Genomic DNA, 21,538 nt, shown 5'->3' with positions numbered 1-21,538 from the left:
AGCTCCTTCCATCTGTTTTGTTTCCATCTGTCCATAATAATAACATCTTTGTCACTTTTTTGGGGGGTGTGGGGGACTGTCACTCGCCTGTTTTGGCAGGTTCTGCAGGCGCTGGTGGAATGCATTGAAAAGGAGGGCTACAGTTACGTGGTGGAGAACGACCTCCAAGGGAGCCAATGGACAGACCACAGTGGGCCGAGGAGGAGTTAGCCGGATTGAACTTGAGCTGGGAGGATTTGAATCGCCTCCTGATGCGAGATGAGCGCTTTCGGGCCTCACTGCCTGCTGGTCGGAACCCGGTGGACGCAACAGAACTTGACGCAGGTGACCTCAATGCGGAACTGGGATCGGACCATGAACTTGAGTTGGACCTTCCTGCATCGTCTTGGCGTTTACAAAAAAAAAAAAAAAAAGACCCAGCCACACTTAGGTGTAGGGTAGTACCACCACAGCCAGACTGACCTACTGCAGCACTAGCAAACCGTGAAAGTCTTGTAAGAGACGCCTTGTCTATGTCTTCTTCCGGACCTCTTTTGAATTCAGTGAATTCTGAGGGATGTGTTGAGATTCTTCAAGCTGAGCAATCTGTTTCGATACATACTGATGACATCCCAAGCGTTCAATTGAGTTGACTTGGAGGAGGAGCTACTTGTTTTTGTCATCACGAAGAGACAAAAAGTAAAGTTGCCTTGACAGTAAAACAAAAAAAAGTATATTTTATTTCCTGTCAATGATCTTTGGGGTTTAAATAATTTTAATTGGAGTTCAGGTTAACTCTTGAATTTGTCCATTATATTGCCCGGAAATGTCCTCGAAAGAGTATTTATTAAAACCCATATTTATTGTTTGAAATCAAATCAGACCCCAAAATAACATCATAGTGATGTACTTTCTTATTTGCCCCACAAGAGGGCGCAATTGCTGCGTGCAAATTGGTCCCCGGCCATGAAATGTACAATAAATTGGGCAAGAGCGTGTTTACATTTTGAGTTTGTGTCATTTAACTCCCAACTGCTGTCTTACCTGTATCACCTGTCATCACCAGTCACAATATTAGGTACACTTTCACAATGTAATAAATTCCCAGTTGAAGGGCTGTATCAAAATAGTGACCTTTGACATATCATTTTATGTATTCGTTGACCAATGAGCGTTTTTACGGTGGTAGTTTTGATGAGTGCGGAACAGCACTGTAACATATTGAGAAGTGTTTCTATTTATTTTCTTACAATACCATGACGGTGGAAAATATATTGGAAATATGCACAGGATGTTCCGGTGCTGTTTTACCTCTGTTTCAATCAAACCGTTTTTTTTTTGTGGTTTTTTTTTAAACGGAGTGTATTTGTCAAAGCAGAAAGATGGATGTTATATTTGCAAGATGGATGTTATATTTGCATGTGCTGTAGGTGTACCTAATTTTGTGGCCAGTGAGTGAAACGGTACCAAAAAGCCAAATGTTACGTCACATCGTTTTGTATTCTTTGTTTCTTTGTAATATACGACTTATTGTCCAGATGTTGCTGTCACAAAGAGATTATTTTTCGGGATGTACATTTCATTCATCAACAACAGCTTAGAGACGGACGGGCGAGCTGGTGGTTCTGTCGTTGGCTCAAATTTAATATATATCATAGGAAAATCTAGTGCCTGTGCATTGATAGAAACTTGAATGTCTAGTTTCATACTTTTCCCGGATGGTGAGTACAGAGAAGATGGGGAGTTGTTTGTATGGATGCATGTGTGTGTGTGCTCATTGCAGTCCCGTGTCAATACATTGTGCGCGTGTTTGTGAGAGAATCCATGGAGAATGTACACAGTATGTTTTCTGGTTTAAAAACAACTGATGCTTGATGCTAGTTGAATTAAAAAAAAGGGTGGGGGGGGGGGTACACGTTTTTCCCAACTTTCTTTGGAAGGCAAAAAAAGGACATCAGGAAACTGGCCTTTTGTAAGAAAATAAAATACTAGATCTGAGAAGTCTTTTCTTGTATTTAGTGTTGTGTGTGTGAAACGATCCGTACACAAATATATAAATATTATATATATATATGCATGTAGGTAAAATATTTATATAGATAAATACATGTGTATATGAATATTATATATATATTTATATATATACAGCATTTATACGTGAATGAATAAAAAATACATATAAATAAATTACAATATATATATATGTATATTATATTTATATATTATATATTTTTATATATTATATGTATTATATATATATTATATATTTCGCCGCCTTATATATATATATATATATATAAAAGAGCGTAGGAGAGGGGGGAGGGGCGAATAAAATAATAAAATGGCTTCGCCGCCGCCCAGACCCAACCCCTAGGTTCTTTTTTGGGGGGTGGGGGGGGGGGGGGGGGGGGGGGGGGGGGGAGGCGGCGGCTATTTTATTCGGGGAAAAAAAACAATTGTGAACCGATTTCACAATGACCAATTTGGCTCAAATCCAGATCGTCTCACCTGCTGGTAGCCAACGACAATGCCGTCGTATGCCAAACCGATGCCTTACCAACTGAGCTATCCAGCTCGCTCGGTCTCTCTCTCTCTCTCTCTCTCTCTCTCTCTCTCCTCTCTCTCTCTCTCTCTCTCTCTCTCGCTCTCTCTCTCTCTCTCTCTCGCTCTCTCTCTCTCTCTCTCTCTCTCTCTCTCTCTCTCTATATATATATATAATTAATTTATTCATTCACTTATATATATATATATATATAATTTTTTTTTATAGAGTGATTAACCTGGCATAAAGTACGACAAACTGCTCTCGTTACATGTTCATCGTCTTCAGGCGCCACGTTGTCGCCCTCACCTGGTCAGTATGAGAAATGCTGTCGGTGACAACGTCTGGGAAATCCAAAATAAAGACTGGTCAACCCAATTCGAGCCCGGGTTTTGTCCTTAAGCAAAGCCACGATCGTTTCACTTGGATTTTTTTTCAGACTGTCATCGGCCTGACAGTGCAGAGATCCTAGGTTTGGTTCCAGCCTTCATGTGTGGAGTTTGCATGCTCTCTGTGTGGGTGTTTTCCTGCATTCTACAGATTCATGAAACACCAAATTCTCCCTACATGGTGTGAGTGCGGACGGTTGTTTGTTGATCGGTGTCATGCGATCGGCCGGCGACCAGTACAGGGTGTCCCCCGCGTACTGACCAAAGGGTAGGCTGGATAGGCTCCAGCATCCCCCAAACCATTGTGAGGACACACAGCTTGGAAAATGGATGGATGGATAAATTTCCACCACACAGCTTTTTCAATTAAAAAAAAAGTGTAATGACTCAAAGAATACTTTGGTTCATGGTTACTTCTTTTTCTTTCCACACTGATTCCATTTCATTTAAATTCAACATATTAGATGAACTTGATATCAGCTTTATTCTCCATACATGTTTCATTCATTACAATCTTGTGTATCCAAATAAATAAAAATAAAAAAAAACCACCACCACCACCAGTGAAAACATTTAGGCTTGGTTGTGACGCACAGATGAGGAAAATAACAGTATGGGACTGCTGTTAACACTTCGGGGTCGCTAAGAGTGGTCTTTCAGGACATTCCTGTGCAATAAAAACCCACATCTGCCTCTAAAATGCAGCATGTTTGAAATAAAGAATAGCCACGCAATTCTTACAAAAGATTTTTTTTCATTGTTGGGCCCTTTTGTGGAGTCATTTTTAATCAGCATGCAGCGCTCCCTGCGCAAATATGCACAAACTTCATTTTCTTCCCAAGTGTGTTCGGTCCAAAAGACACGAAATGGAGGAAGCGCTCAACAGTGCATTTCCTCTCATGCTGGCTTAATCAAACAACGATTACATTCACGACGAGGATACATTCTTTTCCCATTCAAAAGCACGACATCACTTTGACAATAATTGGCACCTTCTAAGTTATCGGTCATCGGCACTTCTATCGACATTTTCAAGAGTAAACGCAACGACCTGGGCGAAGAAAAGCACACCTTTTCTTTTTCCATCTGAATGTTTCAAAGGACGTCCCTGAAGGCACAAGCAAGGAAATCCCATTGTTACTTGAAGGGCAGTGTTAAGCTTCATGCTGCCAGAATGCGGCTGGCAGGTCAGGCGCACTTTGAACTGGTCTTCATTTGAAACCGCAACACGCGGAAGGGACGACCTGGAAATCGTGTGACTTGAGAGGCACTGGAAGGGCCTCGGGGTGGTGTCTGTGGCACCTCTCCTCAGCTATTCGTGGAAAACGAACCCTTCCGGGAACAGCGGTTACTACAGTGGCCGGCTAATAGGAAAGTAGTAAATTCGGTCAGAGATGTAGAACTGATCGTTCTCAGACTATTATTCAAGATCTTTACTTGCTGGGGCGGAGCCAAGATTAGCCTGGGTTGTTCGCATAAGCCACAGAGTGTTTGTTACCTCAGGCAAGACATGACAAGAGGTGTCATTTTTATTTTATTTTACAATTGCTACATGTAGGGATGGTATTTAAGTGTTTAGGGTTCATAGTTTATGGAATTATTTACAGTTTAACATATTATTTAGAGCCGTTCTAAACATTTTGGAAGCGGGAGGGGGTTAAATTCCTCATGAGGTCTTGGTCCCGGTTTCCCTTGGAAAGGGGATTGTGGCGTTTACCGTTTCCGAATATTTACAGCAAACAGACATCATCACGTGAAACAGCAGAGACAGAACAGCATTCGCCCATCTTTTGACTTGCTACGGTTTGGTCAGTGCGCACCAGTGAGAAGTGACTGCTTTCCCAGTGTGAAGCTTGCCAAACAATGCGCCGCACACATTTCACCTCAAGGCCCCCCCCCCGTTTCCTCCCGCGCTTAGCTTCGATGCGCACAAACACGGGCGAACGTGCCGCTGCATGGAGAACGCCGTGAGCCCTTTATCAAAAATGAACCCCGACGTCGGGTCAAATATCGCTGGTCCTTGTCGTCATGGTGAGATCTCCCAGGGTGGAAAAGAAGTCCTCCATCTCCTTCTCCAGGAGTTTGTTGCGGTTCTCGGCATCCTCGCGAGCTCGCTCCGAGTTGCGCAGTTTGATCTCCAGCATGCGCTGCCGCTTCTTCTCCTGCTCCATCTCCTGCTCCAAACGCTCCATGTGGGCACACAGGGCAGCGCTGGAGTCCTCCAACCTGGACATGGCCATCCACACGCGGCAGCGTTTATGTTTTGAGACTAATAGAGTGACCTCGCTTACAACTTATCTGCCGACGGAAATAAATATTCCACTAGTGCACCTGTTCAAATGCCAGGTTTTTGTCACATCGGAAATGAGACTAAAACGATTCATTTCAAAACTTTTACCACTATTAAGTGTTCAAACTTGGATCAAATGGAACTCAGGCGCCCATTACAAGTACCTCAAATTGACCCGAATTCTTGATTTCAGGCAGAAGCTGCAAGGTGTTTGTTCTACTGCTATCTGGAAATGTTCATAATTCCCTCCATTCCACTATACCTCGGGTGTAGATGAAAAACTTTGACCCAAAGCATTTGATTGGCAGTTTGCAATTTTGCAAGTCACTTCATATCTTTATTGATGTAAGCGTTGAAGGACCCAAAACGTTCATTTATTCAGTATAGATTTTTTTTTCACAAATGAAATCAATTATTGTAGTTTAATAATGGTGGAAAACGGTTTTGAAATGACTTGCGTCGTTCTCTCAACTTACTGTACGTATCAGTTATTAGCTTTTCACATATCGTCAGCTAAGTTGTGTACTCACTTTTGGATCCTGACCTCGTAAGCGGCCTTCTGTTTCCTGAGCTCGTCCTTGAGGCCCTCGACCAGACCGCTCAGCGTGACGCCGACTCCGTCTCCGTCGTCAGACGTGACGACGCACGCAACTCCGGCGAGCACGCCGGCGTTGTCGTTCTCGCTGCCGTTGCCCAGCTCCATGGCCTCAGAGCTGTCCTGCTCGGAGCTCGTTGGCTCCGTGGCTGCTCCTCCGTCCCGTCCTCTATCGGGTCCCCTCTGACTCTCCGCCCACTCCCCCTTATCCCCGCCATCGCAGCTGTGGTGGGCCGAAGCATCGCCGCTCGCCGAGTCTGGCGCCGAGATCTCACAGGAGGAGGTGGACCAAGGAGTGCTGCCGACGCTCTGCACGCTACCCATGCTTGACGAGGAGGTGACGTTGTCATAGGTGGAGAGTCTCTGCGAGGAGCCGGTGGAGTCCCGGTCTCGGGCTGACCTTTCGCCCGAGGAGGTACGTCTGTGCCCCCTCAAGGAAGACAAACCGTTCATCAGCCAGTTGCCGCTTCCTCCTCCCCCGCCGGAAGACACGGCGCTCGGTTCCGCCGCCGAGCCGCTCTGCTTCGGCTGCGGCTGACGAGGCGTTGAGGAACTTTTAAAAGAATACTTCCACGAGGGGATGCTCTTCGCTTGTTTACTCGGGCTCACAACCGTCTCCCCCTTTGCCGAAGAAGACCCCAGTCTCGGCCCGGGATTCGGGGTCTGCCCGGGGGCGACGGCGGCGCACAGTTTGGCTTCGAGCGATGAAGCGCTGCTGTTCAGTTCTTGGTCTGGGTTGGAGACGGGGCAGCTCTGCAGGTCCTCTTCCGAGATCCAGGCACCGAGGCTTCGATTGAGGAGCAGGTGCTCCGCTTGGGGGGCAACGAGGTCCTCTTGGTCCCTCCCTGAATACAAACGCTTGTGTTCCCTGATAAGGACCGTCATGAGGTGCTGCACCAAAGAGGTACCTAAGGCAAAAGGGATCACATGGACTTTCACGCACTGTCCCGTTTTCACGTTTTTGAGCAATCCACCCCCGTTCTATTTGAAGAACTCTTGTGATTTCATTTCAAATTCAATGATAAATTTACCCCCCCCCCCCCCCCCCCACATGCCGTTTTTGCACCATCAAACTAAAATGGCACAGAGAGTTTACAAAAAACATGACAATCTCATCTCCTGAAATCTGTGAGGAAGTGGATGCTCGTCATTTTCGACATTGTACCTTCCATGATAGTGACCGGGTCTTCCATCTTGGGTCGAAGGATATTGGGCCCAAACACTGTGGCCAGGTTCTGGACGCTCATCTTGTTTTCATTACAGTGGGACTGGACTTCATCGAGGAACCTCAAAATGACGACAAATGACATTTCATTTCGCGGCTGCACTTGCGGTGACGCAATTGCCATCCCGACTATCAACTCACTTGCATATGTACTTGAGGAGATTGTAATTAGGCAGAGGTAGCGTGTTGACTTGCTTGCCGAGCTCCTGAACCCCCTTGTCGAAAAGGAAAACGTTTCAACGACCGGCAGCTCGTGTCAGGACACAAACGCAAGCGGCGGCGAAATGCGCACGTACCTCCTCCTCATCTTTGGCCAGAAGCTGCGCGCATGTTAGAAAGTCTTCGTATTTGCAGAAGGGAATGACGGGTTCAGGCAGCTCTCGCAGGTACAACTTCAGCAAGGAGGCCACCGTGTGAACGTCTGTGTTGCTGCAGGGGAATTCACCAAAAGGGACGCCAGGCGTCTTCAGTCAACAGGTTAGTTTCTCCGCTTCTTCGGAATCGCTTGACGTTGCCTACCTGTCAAAAAGAGGCTTGTCGCCGCAGTCGAAAGCCTCTTGCAGATCTTTGACCAGGTTGGCCTGGCCCGGCATTCGGAAAAGACCCTCCTCGTCCAAGCCCCTCTCCCTGATGAAATCCACACACTGCTCCACCAGCAGCGGCGCCAGCCGGGGGCCAAACTTCTTCTCATACTGCACCGTGTCCTCTAATCGCTGGCCGAATATCCCTGGAGAAACAAACAACAGCAACCAAAAGATTATTCAGTAGTTTAACAAGACCATTTATCCACTGAAGATAAGCTTGACATTTTCCTATGTTGTGGCATCTGGGTGAACAAAGAACTATGCTGAAGTGAGGTTGCTGAGCTTCATTCAGAAAAGCGGTGCTACCGAGTGTCTTTGTTTCAACAAATAGTTAAACAAGTCACGACGCGACTGAGAAGCAGAAACAAACCATGTTGCTGTTCAAAGCGAGCCAAGTTTGGCTCGACTTTTAAGCACCCCAACCCCATGGCTTTGCTCATGTGACAAAAAGCTGCATTAGCTAATAACAGAAAAATATAGAAGGAATAACCGTGCAATCAAGAGACTTGTGTTCAGATTACAGTTGTTTCGGCAAGCGGCTCTCGCAGTGATGACCGCGCGACACTCGAAGCGTTGGCTTTACCTCCTCCAAACGGTGCCCAGATAACCCGCCGTATGGCCTTGACCCAGTCATCCATGTCTGTCTGGGAGTTGGCCATGAGCAGGAAGGATTCATGGCTGATCGGTGGGCGGTCCTTCTCCCCCGTTCCACCTGCAAACACATACAACGGCTATATAAGGGATGCGCATGTATTTTATTTTTATTACGCACACTCTATTATACACATTAAGATTGTAAAACTGGAATTCTTATTTTACACTATACGTGGTCACTTAACTCTGAATTAAAAATAAACTGTGTACACGTTGCAAAATGTTTAATGTGTCGAAAAAAATAAAAAGGGGACTGGACCGTCTGCCTGAATGTAACATGAAACACAAGCAAACACGCTGTGAATGTTTCTCACCACCAGACGGCAGCAGAGCTCAAGCAATTTAATTCAAGGGTCGTTCTCACCATACGTCAGCTTTTACTGAGAGCAGATTGTGTCTTTGAAAAGAGAAATACTCAAGTAAAAAAAAAAAAAAACAATCAAGGTCACAATAAAACACTAGACATCTCGTTTCTTTGGCCAAAAAAAAGAGACATCATGCAAATAAAGAAATCAATTCTGTACTAAACAGCATTTTGATCTTAAAAAAGTGCACTTTATTTCAGAATCACGGGGTAATGGTGCGACCACATTCAGTCATTCAGCTGTGAGAGTCGGAGTCCAAATATAAACAGTAGTGCCATCAAGCGAAATGCTATTGTCACCCAGCTTTGCAAACTCACACCATCATGATGATCACACCGGTTTGTCTTTTGGTGTACACTTGATATGGTCAACTCAATGCTGATTATTTATTGTTTTGCCGCCAAACACGATGCACAAGCTTAACGTGGGAGATATGGATTGGCACCACAGGCAGTCCGTGGATTTGCCTGCACAGCTGAGATAACTAGAAATGAGACTCGAAATGCAAAGACAAGACTCAGACATGAAGGAGCCTGGACATCTTTTGATTCCACTCTGCAGAATTATGTCCCGATAATGCGCACAGACAGAGATAGCCCGCACAAAATCAATGCGCCCAAAGCTAGTGGACGGCAAAAACCACAACAGCATCTCAGCTTGAAGTGAATGAATGTAGAGTACAAAGATCCCCGTCGGAGCGAATTAAGATAAGAGCGACTGGCAGGCTTTGGAGACAATTTCCAAGATGAGCTCCTCTTGAGGTGAATGGAACCTATTGCGGTGTGTCGACATGGCGTCAGGCAGACGTTGACATTTGGGCTCACCGGGAGGCTGATTGATAAACAGTGTCAGGCTGGAACATTTGAGTGTTTATCGATGATACAGCCTCAATTACAACTGCACTTTTTTGCCAGACAGTACACACAGGCGGTGCTGGCAGGAAGCAGGGAGGCACTGCGGCGTTTATGGTGCCGGAAATGATTTCACAACAAACAAGAAAGTCATCCTTTAATAATTGCCTGAAAGCAAAGGTACGTTAAAAAAAATAAGTCCTTTGAAGGAATCGCACCCACTCTCTAATTAACCATAGGAGGACTTTTTGAAGCACTCTCGAGATTAAGTGTGCCACAGGTTAAGAAGACAACAATGGAGCTGTCAAAAAGTGAAGCATGGAGAGTCTGTGTCATCGAAATGCACAAGTGCAGTCAATGAACAGAGGGGCGGAGGGCTATCATTTTCAACAGCCTCTGATACCTCCACACCTACTCCTTTCTTTTCTGCGATGGATGTCCTGTCTTTGGGTGGGTGTGCAGCAAGAAACAACATAGTAGTGCAACCAACAGCAGAACATTGTGCTTCTCCACAACGTGACAAAGTTAGCTTACATCGAGTGAAGTGCTCGGCTGCCCCAATGCCTCCTCTCGTCGCTTTACTACTCTAGTTAAAAAGCTCCAGCATCTGTTTCCCGTTACCTTGGAGATGTTGCTTCTTCAGCGTGTCCGGCTTACAGCAGACCGGCCCCATGTCTGCGCCAACAGTTCAGACTAGAGCTGGAACCGGCTCCGGGTCTCCCTTTGCACCTAAACCCTGCAAGCATGGAGCGCCTTGGCCTCCGCTTGGAAGCAGATCACGACGCAGGTAGCAGCAGCGACGGCCTGCAAGCTGCAAGCGCGGCACGCTCGCTGCCAAACGGGAACGGAATCCATCCAAGAGAGTCCCACTCCTACAACTACGTCTTGCCTCTTTCCATGAGCCGCTTTCTTCCCGTCTTGCCTATTGAGCATTGTGGCCCGCAGGTCCTTTCCCTCAGCCCCCCTGGGGAGAAGTAAATCCCTGAAGGGGAGTGTGACGAGACTCTCTCTCTCTTTCCCCCGCTCTCTGTCTGTGTCACTTGTGTGTGCTGGAAGATGGGTTGTCCTCCAATCTTTGCCAAATAAACTAGTGTGCACACTTAAAAAAAAGGACTGGGAGGGGATGTGCCAATCAATTACTGTGAGATACAGTCTGCATAGTCTTTGGGTTCTTGGGTTCTTGGGTTCGCCGACTAGTTCATGCAATGCAAATTATTTTCTGGCCAGTTGCTGTCTTTCCAGGAGCATGTTTATGAGATCACCAACCTACATTTGAAGAAAAAGACGACACAGCAGTGTTTAAGATTAAATGCCGTGATCGTTTGCACTTTCTAACGCTTGCATCCGTTTCTAACATTATTCAGCATTACCACCGCGGTATTATGCAGATTTCAATGCGACAAAGGTCAAGCAACATCAAACCCGACAAGTCGGTACGTAGACAGATTGTGTCGTTGTGCAGCCACAGCTCTCGGATGCCGCTTCATCCGAGCACAACAGAAGTTTACGCCCTGTGTCAGCTACTCTATATATATTAAAACAAAAAAAATTAAACTAAACTGCTTCTGTTTGGCCGAAATGCTTCCAGGATTTCTTTTCCAGACAATAACTACGATTGGAAAACAGTCAGTTATTTGTGGTATATGTTGGCGTCGGTGTGGACAAGGAATGCATCTCACCGTCTGACGAGTTATGTAAGGTCATTGTTCTCAGTGACCTTGGAAAGGTGCAACAAGGCATATGGACAGACATGAAATAGCACAGAAAACAAGAATGATGTGCTGAATTTATTTTAAAAATAATGACCGTCACTGAAGGTATAGGGGCAATATAAACGCTCCAGGTAAGTGTCCAGATGTGCACGCTTTGCATCAGTTTCCGCCTGATGACATTTCCAACAGGGCTGTGTGCCCGTGGCGAGAGGCTCATTGGAGTTCGCACCCTTCCGCAACGTTGACCGGCCATAAACTAAACACACAGGAGACTCACAAGTAGGTCGTCCACTCCAAACACAAGGAGAGTTCCTCCGAGTAAACACAGCGTGCCACAGGCAGCGAGAGCGGACTCGACATTATCCCGGTGCTCGGATTCAACAGCACATGGTCTGATTGTAACTCGCTCATTGCTTCATCTCAAAATGTATCCCTGCAGAATGGCTATTAGGGCAATACTCGACTCCTGAGACACACTGGACATGTGAAGGTACACAAATAATATACGATTACAAACCGCCCCCCAAAAAAAACTGATTAGCATTGCCACCGACGAGATGAGAATGTTACTCTGACTTGCACAATGGTGCCACCTGTTGTTTACGTCAAGAAATCTTACTTGGCACAATCTCAAAAAGATGTCTTCCTGGTTCATCCGGGTTCGCGGTGAGCTCGTTCACTTGGCAGGCCTGCAGAGGGATGCAGCCCTGAAATGTACAAAAAAACAACACTGAGCTTCAACAAAAGCAGAAAGCGCGATTTGCTGTCGTTTGTGGCTTCACCTGTGAGAGGCACAGAATTAATTTCATATTTTTCCCCATTTTCTCACCCCTGTCATCCAACGGGGAGCCACACAGATTATCAGAATACATGATCAAGATCAATCCCCTATCTAGGTGCGACAAATTACGGCCAAGTGAGCTGTGAAAAGATGCCAGCGTCTGTTGAGAATCTGTTGACTGGCATCCTCCAGCAAGTCTGGCGAATTGCCTCAGTCTGTGGGCCGGGCCCTCGCCAACATTAGTAGCCATGGCAACAAATGGAAGAGGCGGGTGCTGGTTGCAGCACAGGGGAAGTGTTGGAACGGGGGGATTAAAGGTTCGGGGGGGGGGGGGGGGGGGGGGTCCCTGGGGGATGCCCAGCGCTGAGAACAACGCAGGCAGGGGATTTTAAAGTGCTCACCTCATCGCAGACAATCACACCATTTGGGGGGGAGTGCACATGGAAAATACTTGCCGATCAATTTGAAATTGATCTGGCAAACAGAAATGCAGTGAGGTCACAATTTTCTTTCATTATTTGTACGGGGGGAGAAATTCTATTGCAACAATAAGCCGACATCTCCCCCGGAGAGCACCACTCCCAGATTCAAATATCCCATCGACTAGAAGATCAGAGAGACGACCACGGCAGGCTGACACTTTTGCACGCATCCCGTTTTCAGACGGGGAGGCCGCGTCGATGCAGATGACTGTTCCCCCTCACTGCATGTGCGCCAGAGACCTGAACCCATCGGTGTTTTCAAATCAATACAGCTCGGATGAGTATTGGCAAGCTGTGATGAAAGGGCAGTCTGTGGACTCGCTCCGTCATTCGGTCCCCATAGGATAGAGCGACTGCAATGAATCGAAGACGTCATCCGATGTGGTGTGCGCTCTTTGTACGTGGGTGTGAGGGAAAAGACAGCCATGGCAGATGGGCCTCTGCATTAAATAAACAGCAGTCATCCAGAATGAAAAAACAAAAAAATCAATACAAGTGTCAAGGTTTCAGTCAGGAATTTGCAGCGATGATGTTTTAAATGGCGCGTGTGTATATGTCTGATGAAGATGGACCTGCTGTCTATTTCTATTGTTGGATTACATCATCCCTTCTTGTTAGCCCATTGTAAGCCTAGTCAGCTAACCTGCTGCAACACCCCTCTCCCCCAACCCCTCAACCCGAGCAAGGCCAGTTGAGTGACACGCCCACTCCATTACTGGTAAGTGGTTATTAAAGAGGGAAAGGATGAGTCAGCGCGTGGCCACAAAATGTGTCTTAAATTGAGAAAGGAATCAAATCAGTTGGGGCATTTTTTTTTCCTTATCAATATTTTTAGGTTGATGCACTAATGGAGGAGGAAAACAAGCGCTCTGCTGTGTGTACTAGCAGCACTTAGGGGAACTGTCAGTCTCAAGTGTCTTTAGCCATTAGCATAGTGTTAAAACCTCGTGTTGAAGTTACATTATTTGGTGGCGATTGGTAATTTTATGATACCAACTGCGGCAAAATGGGGAAAAAAAGGTTAAAGTGTGACTAGGTTCCGAAAATTAAAAGACCCCGTAAAGTGAATCCAGAGATTTTGTCATAAAATAAGTTCAAGTAACAGCTTCAACATGCGTCTCGCTTTGCAATTACCTGTGGTTTGGTTTCGTCTTCGTCCTTATAGAAGTCGAGCTGTTCTGAACGCAGCACGAACCAGCGCAGTTGCCAGTTTTTCATGATGCTGCGCTGCTTCTTGAGCCAGCCGGCCTTTAGTGCCCCCTCCTGGAGGCTGGGCGAGGCTGGCTGGCAGGAGCCCCGCGTCACCTCGCCCATCACCATGCTCTTGGACCTGGCTGCACACACATTTCCATTTTCAGTGGGCACACAAAAATACGGTAGTCCAGTGATTAGTGGTTAGTGCGTCGGCTTCACAGTGCAGAGGTACCGGGTTCGATTCCAGCTCCGGCCTCCCTGTGTGGAGTTTGCATGGTCTCCCCGGGCCTGCGTGGGTTTTCTCCGGGTGCTCCGGTTTCCTCCCACATTCTAAAAACATGCATGGCAGGCTGATTGGACGCTCTAAATTGTCCCTACGTGTGAATGTGAGCGTGGATGGTTGTTCGTTTCTGTGTGCCCTGCGATTGGCTGGCAACCGATTCAGGGTGTCCCCTTCCTACTGCCCGAAGACGGCTGGGATAGGCTCCAGCACCCCCCGCGACCCTAGTGAGGATTAAGCGGTTTGGAAAATGGATGGATGGACACAAAAGTACAGTAGGCAGTCCGGATTTTTGGAGAAGCGCAAACACTTGTGACACATGTCTCTGGTAAAAATGCTGAAGTCGAAATTTTTTTTTGAATTTTGTTATATAAAATACCCATTTGATAAATGGACACAAAAAGGAAAAAAAACGACATTGAGTTAACATCTTATGTTGTCACCATCTGTTGAAAAAGGGCAATTTTTGTTTTCAAATGAACAGCAAAAGTCAGAAAAATAAATGGTCAAAATAAAGTACAGATTTAAATACAGTAACACACACCGCTGAATGCAGGCTCGTCAATGATTGAGTTGACAAAGATTAGACGACTCCATTATCCATCTTGGCCCGTTGCCCTGTTTTCATTTTTTTCCTTTTCTTTTTCATTTTCACCCCTGCAGTGTTATCTTTCATTGCGTATGCCGCTCATCACTCAGGAACACACAACCTTCTGCCCCCGGGCTAGAACACCTCAAGATGAGATACAGAGGCAGCAGGGCACAAATATGAATTGAACACAAATAATGTCGAGACAGTGATGGGGGCGCACACACAACACACATACTTCCTGAAGCCTGGGGTGACAGGGATTGTACCCCCCCCGACCCCACCCGCCTTCCATTTGGAAGGTCCTTGGGAGAGAGACTTATTGCCTCGCCACAAGCCAAAAGACAGGCAAACAGCTTTGGCTGGAGATAATAGGACCACGTGGGACCGACTGATTCATTCTCAACAAATGCGCGAAACCTGAGCTGGCTCCACGGCGGTTTCAAACCTAAGGGGACAAGCGGCCGGTATAGCCGTGTCCCAATGCGACATCCGTCTTTCCATGACGCCGAGAACACACGTTGCCCTTATCTTCAAACGAGTTCACGAAAGCAGCAGGGGTTCAAGTTGCAAGGACATTTGGCTGCCAACTGGGCCATATGGATTTATGGGACACAGGTATGAACTCCTTGCAGGCTATGCAAACAAGGCGATGCAATTTAATGATCATGAATAATTTACAGGACTCGACTGCGCAGACGACCTCCCTTGCGTGTGTGTAGACGATATGATCAATGTTGTGGAGGGAATATGGTGATGGAGAAAGGATCAATTGTATTTGATTGTCTTGTTTTCTTTTTTAGCATACATGGGGTGTTTTATAGGCACCACTGTTCCATTTATAGAAAAAAAAATGATCAGGATACAGTTAGATTAGATTCAGTTAATCGCTCTTTGACCTTGTCTCCAAGGTGGGACGTGTTTGATTCATTTGAACTGCCATGGTTCAATGACTACCCAGTAAAAAAAAAAAATCTGTAACTCTAATACCATGACAAATGGATTAATACCCACGGTTACAAAAGTATTCACGTGGGAATATGCTCCAAAATGCGGCTGTGATAAATGCGCACTGCTAACGAGGTGTTTTGAATACGTCTTTTTTTCTTCTCGCAAAAAGGCCAAGTCATCCAAATGGCCGAAAGAAATCTCAGTGAGATCACTTCAAGCTGACACAGTTGTGGCACCGCATCACTCAGAGGCTTGACTGATGTCAACGTCCGCTCAGCAAATACGTCACATTGAAGAATGTACTCGGCACGCTTGGCCATAGACAACTTCATTTGTCAAGTGGACGTTTCGGGCTCTTTGGCATTTAGTGAAGAGTAACAGCAACATTACATTTGAGGGCATTGAAAGCAACAGAGCTATGTTGGAACACTAAGATAAGCAATTTCAGATGGGCAACACTGGCTAATTTCTCTTTGCTCATCCTTCTTTTGATAAGTCTCTCGTTTTTACCAAACACCACATCCATCATGTCGTAATCGATGAAGTGAAGCTCCGTTGTCATATTTCACGTTAATGACGCTTATCCGTGCATGAGTCTTCCTTAGACGCGGTCCAGTTATCATTCCTGTGGCGCCGTTTTTCACCGAGAATCACTCGTTGCTCTGTTATTACCGAGAGGATGCAGACGCATTTATTCTCATGGAGAACACACACGGATTATTGAAAACTAAATTTGATACTCTACTGCTGTAGATTTCCTTTAAAAGATGTGGAAATGTTTTTGCTTCTGACCCATTTCTATCTTTCAATGTACTACCTTCTACGAACATCAAGAGTATAAAAACAGTACCCTGGAGGATACCACCCTTGCAAAGAACTTATGCCACGACTATTGTACCTGCACGGAAACGCAGCTATTATATAGTGTGCATAGTTTCCTCTTGGGGGTCCTTTGAAGGCATAAATTTCAGTCTCAGAATATTGATAAGTCAGAATTTTCTATCACAGAATGTCGTTAGCTGCATATGTCTGATTGTTTTTGTGAAATGCTTTCATTTCGTCCGTACAAAATATTGTAATAATATTGTATTCACTGCCCATAACATTAAGTACACCCCATACAGTAAATAATAGGGGTGTAGGAAAAAAACAGAAGGAAAAAAAAATACACTCCATGTAGTCAGACTTCCTCTTTGGGTGGTCAATAATAGAGTTTGAAGCGGCACTGGGTTTTTACTATGTCTGACACGTACTGTCAAGCTATACATACACTTCATTTCATACACACACCCAAAGATGCGCCGGCATGCCGGAGGAATTTAATACCATTAATCTAGTCGTTGTGTGATGATTGATGGTGGGCATAGTTACAGGTGCATCAGCGCGGAACTCACGGTCAGCCTACCACCGTGGATAAATTACCTGGTCGGTTTGTGTGTGTGTGCATTTAAATCTACGCTCTGACAATCTGCTGGGGCTGGGGGGGCGGGGGTTAAATCATCTTGCGCCTGTATGTGGAACCTGCGGCAAAGTGGAACAGATGCAGCACGATGTGCCTATCTCATCATGTTATGTCCACGTGTATACGAGTACGCCATTGGAGGGATTGCCGCCGGTTGGCGCATACTGTTTTCACGCGGAATGGCAGCGCTGCCACGTCGCCTGACTTTGATCGTAAAACCATGGCAACGCACATCAAGTAGATGCTGGAGGAGAAGGAAGCGGCTTATATGGAGGCAATTAAAACAGTGACGGGAGCACCGAAGACAGAAGCCGAGCCACAATGTATTTGCATTTTTTCAGAGCAGGACACTTTAGATATTTGCTGCTAATGGTTTGACCCAGCACTGTGGGTCAAGACAATACAGCAAGGAGCAAAAACTATCCGTTGCGATGACTTACTGATTGGTCACCAGGTAATCAGTCTGTTGTCAAAATGAATATTAATTTTATCGCCAGCTTTTTCTCATATTCGTCGGCTCAAGAAAGAAAAGAGCAAACTCAACTAGCGAGACGACGGGCGTCACGCAACCTCTCAACAATTTTCAGTTTCAAAAATTTACCAGCCGTTTGGCAAGGCCTTCGAAGTTCCAGTTGAACAATTTGTTTTTATTTCTTTTATTTTCGGATGGATATGAAAATACAAACCGTGACACACATTATCATCATAATCGAGATGCTAGCAGCTAATGTGGCAATTCATAAAACACACATGACCAATGTCTATTGTCTGATAATCTATGCAAATGCAAGGCTGAATCCTCTTTAGGAGCAATTTCACGCAGCTCCAGGAGAGGATTTCCGCATCGCGCACCAATTATCGGGAGCTATTCATTACATCTTAATCACATCCAGATGAATAATTGGGAATCGGGATGCAACGGAGGACACGTGGACTTGGACATACATGCACAGCAAGGGCTTATTAACGCATCCTTTTACGAGTGCAAACACATCACAGGCTACACACGCACGCAGACGCAGGCACGCGCGCGGCACCAGCTGACAGCCGGCGATGAAACTCGAGATGCAATTGCTTCCCGACAGATTTTACACCGGCATCTTCGTCCAGTTGTAGGATCTTTAATTTTTTTTTTTTAATGTTTGAAATGTTTTGGTGTCAGTCACCATAAAGCGCCATTTCTGTTGAGAACAGTCGAGAAGGAGACAAAAGCGTCCTACCTCTTCGGGTCTGTCGGATCTTGGGACTCAGCATGGTTGTCATGGCTTGTGCGCGCTCTCTCCTCTCGGCATGTTTGTGTCCATCCAAGCACCGCACCCGTCGCCTGCGCCGCCCTCAGCCTCCTCTTCGTCTCCCTCTCCTCTCTCTGACCTTCTGCAGTTGCAGCCGCCAGCTGGGGGTTGGGAACACAGGGGAGGGGAACGGAACGAGAAAAGAGGGAGGGGACTGGATGGAGAGGAACTACCCCGTTTTTTTTTCCCCTTGTTCCATGCACATGGCTAGTGGCCTCAACACCCCCCCCCTCTGTATTATTCATAGCGTGGCATCCGCCTCGGGTGGATGGAGCTTTTTGATTCGAACAATCTACTGTATACCTGATCAAATTGAATCCTGCTTTTAGGTTTCTGGAAGTATGTGAATGGTTTCAAAGTGAAAGGCAATTAAGTGGGGGAGGTGGGTCATGTGGCAGGTGTCAACACTGCCTCCACCTCATTAAGACTTTGAGCTTGCCCCCCATAATCACTACCCGCCACCCACGATTAATCCCCCTCCTTTATCATGTACTCTCGCTGTTCTAAGAAGTCCATTTAGTCTCGGTAGAATTCCCTTCTACTGTAAATCTGTGGGTCTATTCAACCACGTTCCTAAAATATGCCATCCAGGCCTCTTCTGGTTTTCCTCGAGTGACAGTGCCTTTCGACTCAAAAGTCAAAATTGCGGAACCCCCACATGCTACACCCGCTCGATAATTACTTGCATTCCAACGGCACAACTCTGAAAAACCCACAGAGAAAAATAGGGTTCCAAATGGTTCTGACAACATCCTATCCAGTTCAAACTGCAATGGAGTCTACGTTTGACACATTAGGATTGTGGCATCAGAGGCAAAACAAGTCGAAATTTGGCTATGCGCTCCGGTTATAAATATTTGATAATCGCTGTATGCTGTCATGTTGTCTCATACATTCATTTTGAGAAGTGTGTTTTACACAGACTGGAGAGTGGCGTTGAAAAGTCAACTCCGCCCAGCCTTCACCTGCAACGCAACACATTTGGGAAGAATCCATGGTGTGAGTTCATACAGGCTAGCAGGGTAGCCTCGTAAACGTTAGCGTGTCAATATCTCTGCATGACTCGACTGTCACCAGTCACCTAAAATGACCCCCAAAGTGTATCATTTCAGGAACTCAACACTACTGCACTTTGAAAAAAACAACACCCTCCACGTCATTAAAAAAAAAATCAAAACCGCAGTCAGGTGAAAAGAAACCTCATTCCCATTAGTGTCCCCTCTGCAACATTTTTTTAAATTTCGCTTGTGGTATGTCTATGTTTACGACTCTCAAGTCAGTTTTCTGGCGTTGTTGGAGGCGCAGCTGTTCCACAGCAGCAGCAGCCAGTCGACACTGGATAATAGCCATAAGTCCTGCACTGCAATTGAATCAGAGCGGCCACAGCTGCTCTTATTACAGAGCAAAGAGGGAAGGAGGAACTGAGAGGGTGGAGGGCCCCCCTCCCTTTTTTTTAATGTGTATGTGCACATGTGTCCTTTTTTGACACATGGTACATGCACCGTAAAGCCAACAAGAGTCTGAAATGAGGCGGCACATGCTCTAACACACGCACGGCTCAAAGTCAAACACACATACAATGAGGTCAAAGACAGAAGGTCACATGACTTGAATGTGGAAGAACCAGGATCTAAAAAGAAAAAAAATGTACAATTAAAAAAAAAAAGAACCTTCAATGCCAGTCTGGGTTTTCAAAGTAAAAGGAGTGTGGGCACTCCCATCCAGGGTGTGGCATTGAAAGTTGTTTGTGATTCTACCACCCAACCCAATGTTGTTTTTATCCCGAGTGGAAATATTTGGGGCGGGGGAAACCATACAAAAAACAGCCGATAGTGTGCAGCTGAAATCAAAAAGGTTAAACTGCCCATTTTCATTTTTTCCAGACCACTCCATCTCCACTAACAACATGACTGCTTCCTTCTCAGAGTGCCAGAGCCCAAGGTGATCTTGAGCGACAGCTGTCCCCGTCGAGTCCACCCACAATACAGCCAGAAGTCGGCCCGTTCTCTGTTCGCCACTGTAGCCGAACGCCATCACTGAATTTGAGAGGACGTTTTGAAATATTGAAACGCGGCGTGATTAAAATTTCATTGCGACAGGGAGGGGCTGGCGTTAAAACAGGACAGTCGGGGGGACTGTTGAAGGTGTGACTGTTGACTGCGTTATTTATTGTTTGGGGCATGAGTGGCTGCAGTGGTCCTGTTTCAGTCATCTGCTGCAGGCCAAAAAAACGACTGGATGGTTGTGTGACTCGATATTTATTCATTTTTAGAACCGATACCAATATTTTGTTACACAAGTATACATCGAAGTGATTTAAATTCATTTGTATGATTTAGTAGGTGACTTATTTTGCTGTCCTGTGGTTAACACACACGCGTCGAATTTACTGCGAGATGTAATGGCATCCATTTCAACAAATTTAAAAATGGCAAAACTAACAATATCTCACTCTGACATTGCCATGAAGTGAAAATGTCTTATTAATTTTGACCAGACTAAGGAGACACCAGGTAGACCAGTTGAGCTTTTTCACTCCTTTCAGCTTGCCTCTCACTCCTGTCATTCCCTCTAACAAATGCGATGAGCAGAGTGGGCAGGATAAGCAGACTGTGACAAACACGAAAGATGCCCCCCCCCCCCCCCCCCCCCGACTGAAAGCTTCAAAGTCGCAGACATTTTTCTTGCTATGAAATGGGAGCTTGGTTCATACTCATCGCATCTCATTGACTTATAATTCATGTTTGTGGGGGTCGAAAAAAAAATCCATTTGTTGAGTTTTGATTTTCCAGGTTTTCAACTTGAAACGACAGACCAATCCTTGAACTAACATTTCATACGCAGACATGGCATGTCTTCTTAACGTGCAAGAAAGGGCTTGCTAATGTGTCTGTTGATATTATCTCATTCAGATAACGGAAGTGATTCTTGTCAAGACATCGCAGCACACAACGGATGAAACTTAAAAAGAGTGCCACGTTTGCTTTTTGGACTTTTCACTTTTGTTTTCTACAGTCCAATTAGCCTCTCAGCCGATACGGGAAACAAAGCCAGGTTGTTGAAATTAATTCAATTCTATTTGTGGCCACGGACGGGCTTGGCTGCGGCGGCAGTTTTATTCATCCTGCCTGCCCGTATGTATTAAGGCGACTGACACACTGAGTGGGAGAAAGTGAGCGGGGATGGAGAGCAGACTAATGGAATAGCCGAGTGGGGAAGCGAGAAGCCACAAAAAGACAGTCCATCCAGAGGTGTGTGGATAGCTGTGAATTGATTTTCAATAGCAACGGCAGAGCGCTTGTGTCCGGGAGCCTCGTGCAA

The 21,538-nt window shown here is 45.9% G+C and overlaps 2 protein-coding genes across 3 annotated transcripts in view; one reads left to right on the top strand and one right to left on the bottom strand.

Annotated features, from left to right (window-relative positions):
- fam20cb (FAM20C golgi associated secretory pathway kinase b) overlaps nt 1-710 on the top strand; it is a 33,854-nt gene extending 33,144 nt beyond the window's left edge. The window contains 1 exon segment of the mRNA XM_052069281.1: nt 100-710. Coding sequence (XP_051925241.1) covers nt 100-210 — 111 coding nt within the window. The 3' untranslated portion in view covers nt 211-710.
- Nucleotides 711-3,377: 2,667 nt separating this feature from the next.
- si:dkey-191m6.4 (rho GTPase-activating protein 22) lies at nt 3,378-19,847 on the bottom strand. 2 transcript variants are annotated; one of them, XM_052069572.1, is made up of 10 exons: nt 18,146-19,847; nt 13,584-13,783; nt 11,806-11,893; nt 8,188-8,316; nt 7,540-7,747; nt 7,317-7,449; nt 7,162-7,235; nt 6,961-7,082; nt 5,731-6,703; nt 3,378-5,136 (listed from the first exon to the last, which is right to left on the bottom strand). In XM_052069572.1, the coding sequence occupies exons 1-10, from the start codon at nt 18,186-18,188 to the stop codon at nt 4,914-4,916; spliced, it is 2,193 nt and encodes a 730-aa protein (XP_051925532.1). In that variant the 5' UTR covers nt 18,189-19,847; the 3' UTR covers nt 3,378-4,913. The 2 variants fall into 2 exon arrangements, with proteins under 2 accessions (XP_051925532.1, XP_051925533.1); XM_052069573.1 differs by lacking the exons at nt 11,806-11,893; nt 13,584-13,783; nt 18,146-19,847 and adding an exon at nt 10,096-10,862.
- Between the last annotated feature and the right edge of the window lie 1,691 nt (nt 19,848-21,538).

This window comes from Hippocampus zosterae, chromosome 7 (assembly GCF_025434085.1).
Source record: "Hippocampus zosterae strain Florida chromosome 7, ASM2543408v3, whole genome shotgun sequence".
Classification (NCBI taxonomy): Eukaryota; Metazoa; Chordata; class Actinopteri; order Syngnathiformes; family Syngnathidae; genus Hippocampus; species Hippocampus zosterae.
Note: the sequence above shows the minus strand (reverse complement) of the source record. Positions and strands in the feature narration are given on the sequence as shown.